The 9,105-nt window shown below is 44.0% G+C and overlaps 1 protein-coding gene across 2 annotated transcripts; it reads right to left on the bottom strand.

The window, feature by feature from the left end:
* Nucleotides 1–156: 156 nt before the first annotated feature.
* On the bottom strand, nucleotides 157–2,730 carry ecm1a (extracellular matrix protein 1a). Of its 2 annotated transcripts, none has more exons than XM_064348540.1 (4): nucleotides 2,504–2,730; nucleotides 1,655–1,908; nucleotides 1,041–1,202; nucleotides 157–628 (listed from the first exon to the last, which is right to left on the bottom strand). In XM_064348540.1, the coding sequence occupies exons 1-3, from the start codon at nucleotides 2,574–2,576 to the stop codon at nucleotides 1,050–1,052; spliced, it is 480 nt and encodes a 159-aa protein (XP_064204610.1). In that variant the 5' UTR covers nucleotides 2,577–2,730; the 3' UTR covers nucleotides 157–628; nucleotides 1,041–1,049. The 2 variants fall into 2 exon arrangements, with proteins under 2 accessions (XP_064204610.1, XP_064204609.1); XM_064348539.1 differs by having other exon boundaries at nucleotides 1,054–1,202; nucleotides 2,504–2,720.
* Nucleotides 2,731–9,105: the final 6,375 nt, after the last annotated feature.

Below are 9,105 nucleotides of genomic sequence, written 5' to 3' on the forward strand. Positions count from 1 at the left end.
CTGGCATTATCTTTTTGCTTATCTTTCAGGCTAAGAACATTGGTCTAGAACAGATTGTATGGTCCTAATCCTGGAGTAGCACTGAACTGAAAGTACAGCATTCTGTTTTCTTTAGGTTCAAAATACAGCACTCAGGATGAAGCACAATCAAAAAAATTATTGTTGTTTATATCATATGTTTATTTTCATGTCTGTTAAGAGTACATAGTGTTGGTCAAGCATATTGTATGTACTGGGTTACTTTCAGGACTTTATTTTTACATGTTGAAAGTACATTTTCACTTTTGCACCAACTAAAAAGGAAAATGTAAAAGAAGAAAAACAAGTGGCAGCATAATATAGTAGAAGAAAAAAAAGTTTTGAAAAAATAATACCTGCAATAATTCCATTTGAATCTCAGTGATTTTCCCCCACAATATATTCAGATAGTTTATAGCTTATATACCAATTATATCAGCCCATTAAAAGTGAGTTATGTTTGATATGCCCAGTTTATAGAAATCAGTGTTACTAGAATTGTGTGTAAAGGGATGCTTAGTCTTCTGCCAGTGGATCCGGAAGAAATCTTACAGCCACAGTTTCCATGCCTGAGATGACCTGGAGGTGGCGCCAAAACGCCACAATTCAGCTGTACAAAGAGAAATAATAGAGGTACTTTAATTTACCCCCTGACTGTGGAGCTTCATGTTGGAGCGTGTAACTGGAATGAGAACCGGGTTGAGGGGGGGGGGGTGATGATGCCACACCCAATGACATTAATGCATTTGAGCATAATCACTTTGGAGACGGAGAGTGAAGTTAAGTCTTAAGCTTTAATAAACCCCTCTGAATCCGGTCTCTCTTCTCCTCCTTCAAACCAATCCTTCACACCCCTCATTGATTCTTCCTTCCTTCCCTCCCTCTCTGCCTATCTCCTTTTTCCTCCTTTTCTCCACACAGCCCCCCCCCCCCTCTCCATGACCTGTCACCCACATATGCCCCCACTCCACCCCCCCAACATATCTCCTCAGCCCTGGAAGACCCTAGAGTCCCGCTCGTACCGAATGCACTCACGTCTGTTTTTGGGGCACCGGGTGCTGGTAGGACGGATTGGGGGCCCACTTCTCGAAGCAGCCGAAATCGACGTCGTTTTGGCAGCAGTGGTAGAACCTGGTCTTCACAGAGTACTCCTCCTCGCAGAATTCAGAGAGCGCCGTCTCCCACTGCGAAGGGCAGGGGGCGGGAGAGTCAGCGCAGCCAGGAGAACGCGGCCCCTCCCACAAACCTTCCGTTAAAACCTCATTATTTCCTATTTGCTGTGTTTCCCCAATGGTGGGCGGGGGGAGGGGGGGGGGTTAGTCACTTCACACAGTGATAAAAACAACACCCCCCCCCAGCACAAAACTATTTCTTTTTGCTTTTTTTCTGAATACATTTGCACACGCACACACACTCTTATTTGTGTTGCGAAGGCCTTCTTTAGGTGCCAGAAGAAGACGATGGCGGCGGCAGACCCTGGGTGGTGCTGTTGCCTTATCTCCTCCGAAGGCCACTCAGGTCAGCAGGACCGGGACAAACTCAAAACAAGGAGGAGAAACAGCAGACGAGAGAGCGGCTGAGGAGCGTCACGGCCGCCGAGGGTGCGGTTCCGCGCGGTTCCGACGCAGGGACTCACCGCTCCCTGCGCGCATTTCAGGGTCAGGGCGTCGTCCTGAGTCCCGTAGCTCCTGCAGCAGCCCCGGTACAGCTCCTCCAGGTTGTTGACGGCCGTCGCTTGGCGCCGCAGGTAACTGTACCCAGGCGTGGGCAGGGAGTCGAGCCGGTAGGGAGGGCGATGGAGCCCGTTGTTGCAGATGCCCGGGAGGTTGTCCTTGCTTGGCCGACCGGGAGGGAACAGGACGAGGTTCTCCGTGGAGGGAGGGGCTTGTCCTGAATGAGGTGGGGGTTGGGGGGTTGGGGGGAGGTACAATAAGAAATGGCAGTTAAACCAATCAGTGATGCCGACTGGGTCTGACGAACACACATAAAACAAAAAACAAACTCTGACATGATTCTGAACAAAAACAAAAGCAGTGAATGGATTTGGCAGTGGATCGACATCACACACAGGACTGCATCACCTTTAGAGAGCACTTGTATTGATAAAGAAAAAGCAAATTAACAGGCGCATAGATGTTGACGTTTCAACCACATCTGGACCTATTCCTCAGAGTGAAGACCTGTATTTTTCTAAAGCAAGAGAAGAATTAACACAAACCCCGCCCCTTCATTGCGTGCCCATACTGCTGCAACACCACCCCACAGTGAATAGGTGCTACGTGGGGCGTTTCTATGACCGAGTCTATAATCCCTGTTCTGTCATTCACTGTTTTCTGGGAGCCCGACCTCTCCTCTACGTTCACTGCTTTTCTGACACACGGAAGCAGGTTCCCTCAGACAGGATCACGAGCCTAGCGCTGGCGGTCCGCCGGAGGAGAAGGGCGCTGAGACAGGTCGCGCGCGGTTCAGAGGCAAGAGCTCGTACCTTCCGACGGCACGAAAGAAAACAGCAGGAGCACGACCACCCACGGTCCTCGCAGAACGCCCCGCAAATCCATCGTCTGATCTTCTCGCTCCGTCCTTGTCACACAAAAAAAACACAAAAGAACCGCTCCAGACAAGCTGTGGAATATCGCTGTGGAATAGCAGCACAGAAGGAACGCCCGGACTGAGAGACAGTGCTGGCCCCGTCGTACTGGTCGCGGTATTTAAGAGGCCCCGGGTAAGGGTGGGATCCACTGAGAAAGGAGGAGAGAAGGGGAGCGCATTTTGTGTGGGGTGTGTTTTTTAGAAGGAGGACGCATCGAAGGAGGATCCTCATCCGAGAAAAAAAAACAAGCAAAAGAAAGTGCAGGACAGACTAAATAAACTCTGCATCACAGGACAGAGCGTGTCATGTCAGAACATGACAGAACAGTATGTCTCTCTTAGACAATGTGAACTCTTTGCTTTACAGGTTGTTCAACTGCTGAGCTGATGTCAACACACATTACCTAAAAATTGGTTGAGCTGCCATATCTTAGCAGTGACTCACTGGCTTTGACAAACAAACAAAAATCTGATTGGCTGAAATAAGTCAGTGATTGACAAATCAACAGCAACTTAAACTTCCACCATTTCATCAACAATGCTATAGCCCCCCCCCCCCCCAAAAAAAGTGATATGTCATCCAAACTTTTTAAATTTAGCCCAAAGAGACACAAAAGCGGGCTAAAAATTACATGACTTGTTTTAGTGACCAATCACTCTAGCAGGACACTGTCAGTTCTCTTTTAATCTTTCTGATCAGTCCTGCGTCCTCAGACTCCAGGGATCCTTTGTCCACATCCAAATGTGAAAACCTTTGCAGCTCATTTCAGAGATAAGATAGACGCCGTTAGGGCTGGTATCCGTCAAGTAAATAACGCCGATGACAACATCCTGGTACTCTAAATCACAGCATGTGAGGAAACCTTGAAGTCTTTTGTCCTGGTTGATGCTGATATGTTGAGTAATGGGGCATCACAATTGAAACCCACCCACCTGCTGCTATCTGTATCCAGTCCCCACAGCCTTTTTTAAAACAGCATTTTTTTTTTTATCTAGGTGGCTGAGGAAGTGCAAACTATTGCAAACTATTCTTTTCAGATGAGCTTTTTCCCATCTTAAGATTGCCATTCTGAAGAAAAGCAATTTAGACTCCGCTGCACTCAGCAACTTTATATCTGTGTCCAATCTTCCATTTTGAGTAAAAAAATTTTAAGAAACCTGTGTTTATTCAATTAAATGAATTCATGAACTCCAACTACACCCTTAAAAGTTGTCAATCTGGAATCCGGACCTATCACAGCACTGAGACGTCCTTAGTCAAGGTTTAAAAAACAACCGTCTGATTGGATTAAAAGTGCTATATAAATAAAGTTTGATTGATTGATTGATTCTCATTACTGAGACATGTCCAGTTACAGAGATGTCACAGTAGCTGCTGTATTTTTTCAGTCCTCAGTTCAACAGCTGAGCTGCACAGTCAGGTCCCCTAGCTGAGCTAGGCAGTCAGGTCCCCTAGCTGAGCTACGCAGTCAGGTCCCCTAGCTGAGCTACGCAGTCAGGTCCCCTAGCTGAGCTACGCAGTCAGGTCCCCTAGCTGAGCTGCACAGACAGGTCCCCTAGCTGAGCTGCACAGTCAGATCCCCTAGCTGAGCTGCGCAGTCAGGTCCCCTAGCTGAGCTGTGCAGTCAGGTCCCCTAACTGAGCTGCACAGTCAGGTCCACCAGCTCAGCTGCGCAGTCAGGTCCCCTAGCTGAGCTGCGCAGTCAGGTCCCCTAACTGATCTGCACAGTCAGGTCCACCAGCTCAGCTGCGCAGTCAGGTCCTCTAGCTGAGCTGCGCAGTCAGGTCCCCTAACTGAGCTGCACAGTCAGGTCCACCAGCTCAGCTGCGCAGTCAGGTCCACCAGCTCCACTGCGCAGTCAGGTCCCCTAGGTGAGCTGCGCAGTCAGGTCCACCAGGTCAGCTGCGCAGTCCTTGTGTCGGACGAGTTCACTTCAGGCACAGCCGAAGTGAACAGACTGTAGGCAGACTGTAGGCGCCTGATTGGCCAATCAGCGAGCTTTCCTTCAGGGAGTGAGCAGCCATCATTCCATCCACGTTAGATAAATGGGTTTAGAAATTCCATGAAGACAGCAAGATCATTAAAGGACATAATTTATTTTATCCTATTTTATTTTTGTTTTTTTTAGGAGCCTGTTTTCTATCAGGCCAGCCCAAATGTTCCAACTGTGTTCCAGTCCACCCCTCCCAGAGCGCTGGTGTTGAGATAAACAGCACCGCTGGGGAAGGAAGGGAGTAGTTATCTGTGGTGAAAATGAGGACACTCTTTACCCAAGGGAAGCTGGGAAAGAGAAGCTAAAGGAGATTGAGGGAAAGAGGTAAAAGGTCCTCTTCAAATTCTCTTCCATTTCACACATTTTAACACTTTCTTCTTATTGCCCCAAATTACATAATTTCTTAGGAACAGATCGCTTTTCGCAGAAGTAGAAGTCACATTATAAATTCAAATTACACCATAATACTTATTTTGTCCAAAAAACTGTGTGACACAAAATGGGTAGGGAAGTGAAAAAGGAGTCACACCTCCTGAAATTTTGAAATACTGAATGATGAAAGTTAAATTTCACAGGAATGAGAATCGTCAAGATAATTTACACAGGCTACATAAATACAGACACAAGCAACCAACAAACAACAGCGTCCTTCAGTGGAACAGGAACAACATTAATTCCATTTCACATGACTCATTGTAATTTTTCTAATTAAAATGTTAACTTGTGAGAGACCATTACTGCAACATCCATTATTTTTGTATTATAAATGGTTTTGGTCACCATAATTGAATAATTGAATTTTACTTAAATTTTGAATGAAACTTTAGGCAGCTTGTTTCAGAACAATATAGGGTCTGACATAGGCAATACAAGTTTTCTATACAGAACTGTTATGCGTTGCATCCTGTTAAAGTGTTAAGAATGATGACTAATTACAAATTCGGAATCCGTCCAAATCTCAAAATATTCCATACTCTCAATTGCTCACTATGGAAACCGCAAACCACTGTAGTTAAATTCCACATTAGTCAGGCCTGTTTAATGCCTTATAAAACCTGCAACTGATTATATGTTTGCAGATGGCGTGAATATTAAACTTATGAACTGTTTAGGACGATTGATTATAAAAAATAAAAAAAATCTTTATTTTGTGTCTTTTCAGAGAACGCCACATCGTGGATAACGTATTACCAGCAGGGGCAGTGAAATCATACATTACGCATAGACACTGCCTCCCTGTGGCAATAATGGGGAATTCAAGAGATAAATATTCCTGAATGTTTGCTCGTTTTGCACATTTTTGTGGGCTGCAAACCCAAGCTAGTAAGGTAGGCGACCCAGTTAAAAGTCTCCGTGCAAAGATGTCGATCTCCAGCTCTCTGAACAGTTTCAGTAAATTAGGCCCAATACAATCACACCGACAATTTATGTCAGGCAGCGCTTGTAAAATAGATTTCAGTCTCAACAGGGTTTTTAAAATAAAAGACAAATAAATAAAATAACTAAATAATAAACAAAGCAATTAAGTCCCTTCCTGACGAGCATTGATTCATAACCTGTCTTTGTCATGGTTCTGTGTTCCTGTCTGTGTTTCCCTTGTTGGGCCGCCAGATGGCGGCACTTCTGTTTTGTGTCCTGCTCCCCCTGTTTAATTCCCTTCCGTGGCCTGATTGTTCATGGTGCCCTCCTGTGTCTCGTCAGCGTCTGTCTATTTAAGTTCCCGTCTCCTGGACTCAGGTGCTGGATCCATGTTGGTTGTGTTTTCGCTTGTGTTTCCACATGTGTCTGCCTGAGCGTTTCCCCGTGCCTGTTTTTGTTCACCTGCTTCTGCCCTGCCCGTTTAGCTTCTCTCTTTGGATTTTCTGTTTTCTGTTTTTTTTTTAGTTTGTGTCATTAAAGCCTGTATTCCCCTTTTGGAGTTCATGGGTTTTTTTTAACTCTGCATTTGGGTCCATTCCCTCGACAATCCGTGACAGTCTTTGGCTTTCAAATTCTCCAACATCATCGGTCACACCCAATCTGACTGACACCTACACCATTCATAAGACCTCCAAACAGAAGAAGCACACCCACAGGCTCATATCAGACTGCACTACAGTAGTTCAAAAACACATCTACTGTACACCCACTCCTGTTTTAAAAGCTAAGAAAGGCTTGCGTAGATATATGATGTTTACATCAGGAAACCGATATCAACGGCTGTCACGTGGTGGTTCTATTGTTTTGCGGCGCTGGGTTTGGCATTCAGGTCAAAGATCAGCAAGAGTTTTGCCAACTTTGAGGAAACAACAGCCCTCAAAAGATTCTTGGCGTGACTTCTGCTCCAAGCCATCTGAACGATGCAAAAAATATTTTTCACATATCAGGCTAAATAAGAATTTAAACAGGAGGGCGTTATTAATAATTGTCACATTAAAATGACATTCCATTGGTCCAAGGCAACTTTCAGACCAATCACATGTGTACTAATTGAGAAATAAAGAAGTGGATGGCCAATAAAAAAAAAAAGTGTCAGTCTTCAGTGAGTTGGCAACAATGAAATGGAATTTTCAACATTTGGCAGTGGTTCTAGTACTTCTCCAAAACTAGGACACACTTACTGAACAAATACATTTCCTGCTACCGTCACCTTCTTTAAATATAGTTTTAACATGTTTAAATATGGAGTTATAAAGTTTCTATGTCAAAACAACTACAAGTAGGTTTCTCCCCCACTGACTAAGCTAAAACAGTTGCACTTCCTTTTACATACACACTGATTTTACTGTTCTTCTTCATGTGGGTGTGCTCATTGCTGCAACCAAAATCATAAAATCACAAAAATAATATTAGTAATAATTAAAAATGTATTGTCAAATTTAAAAACATTGTTGCATTTTTCACACAGCCAAAATGTGTTTTATATTTTCACAGTAACGTGACAGACGCCTTTATGAGAAACTGCCAGAGCTTGCAAAAAGAGGCGTTCCCTGTTTAACAGCTGCCATTGCACATCTGGACAAGACGCGTGCGCTACGCGCGAGCGCGGTGGCTCGTTTCTCTGTTAAAACAACCGCGAGTACACCAAGCACACAGCAACTAATGCAGTGCATTTTCCTAGCGAAGCGTTTAATGTGACTGATGTGAACGTCTTTGGAAAGTGTAGAAAAAACCGGAAAGAATGTTTTTTTTTCGTATGTTATTTTTTGGATATTTGGATAAAAGCGTCTGCCAAATAAATGGCACGTAATGTAATGTATGTATCTCAGGGTCCACATCAGCGCACCTCTTGTGATGCATCGGTCCCAACGCACAGTTTGGGAACCACTGGAATCTGGAATGTTCCCCCGTACTACTAGCTAAAACGCGGAGAAAACAGCGGCATTAATGATGCTGCTGTTGATTGTGATGTCATCTTACCATCATTTTACCCTGCGACACATATGCAAAAGGGAATATGCTGCATTAAAATATGCAGTATAAGTTTAATTTAATGTGAAGAGGTGCAATAAAATAAACATTTTAATGTGTTTACAAAAAAAATATTTTCCATTTCCATAAGGGGATAGCCAAGGGGGGGGGGGGGGGGACATACAAGAATGAAAAAATATTGTTTTGACAAAACTAAACTGTCCAAGTTCCTCCTCAGCCAATCACTTCGAATTCCTTCATCAATTTCTGCTTGCCTAACACCTAAAAATTTAATTTAGACAAAAATGACCCGTAGACGCCTCTCAGACTCCCTCTCTCTTCCCATGTAAGTGGCACTGCTATAATTCTCTAGCTTTCAAGCTAATTTGTTACATTGCCCATGTAGCAACAGCATAGCTTCCCTGGCTCTGCACGTGTCGAGCATTGAAATGTTTGCGTGTAGTCAAAGCACCCACACTGTAGTTCTCACATGAATCACTGAAGTGGTCAATCTACGCCCTTGGGCAGTGCTCCCGATGTAGATTAACTAAAGCCATGGCAAACACTCTTTGCTCCAGGTTATTATTCTCTGGCGGTCCATTATCAGTGGTATCTGATTAATGAACTTCTCTAACAACAGTTATCAGTTTTTTTTTTATATACCACCAGTACATTCATTTACATGTACATTTATTCCCCATTCAGGCTGAAGGTGAACTTCCATGCTCATTTGATGTTAAGCATGTTCTAATTGACACACAGGGAGTTACAATCCCTCTGCTCAGATTGTACTACAGGGTCTCTCCAACGGAGGACTTGCTCTGTCCCATTGTGCAATGTATGATGGGTATTCATGGGGTCACTACGAACATTTCCTTTTCTCCCCCACCGTTGATGCGTTGATCCGTATTTGCGTGCTTTTACAGTATAGATGTACCGTTATACACACTGATGCCGGTTTCACTGCTGCTGTTCTTATTCACACTGCTATGCTCATTTCTGCAAAAAATATTGTAAAAATGACCAAATTATATTACTGATATTAATAATAATTAGTCATTAGAAGTTGAATTTATTTCAAATGTAAAAACATCGCTGGATTTTCCGCATAGCT

Source organism: Anguilla rostrata, chromosome 8 (assembly GCF_018555375.3).
Source record: "Anguilla rostrata isolate EN2019 chromosome 8, ASM1855537v3, whole genome shotgun sequence".
Classification (NCBI taxonomy): Eukaryota; Metazoa; Chordata; class Actinopteri; order Anguilliformes; family Anguillidae; genus Anguilla; species Anguilla rostrata.

Coding starts and splice junctions, on each gene's coding strand:
- ecm1a (XM_064348540.1), bottom strand. CDS start 2,576: ATGGATTTGCGGGGCGTTCTGCGAGGACCGTGGGTGGTCGTGCTCCTG. Junction 1,909..2,503: donor TTCTTTCGTGCCGTCGGAAG/GTACGAGCTCTT, acceptor CACCTCATTCAG/GACAAGCCCCTCCCTCCACG. Junction 1,203..1,654: donor TGAAATGCGCGCAGGGAGCG/GTGAGTCCCTGC, acceptor TGCCCTTCGCAG/TGGGAGACGGCGCTCTCTGA.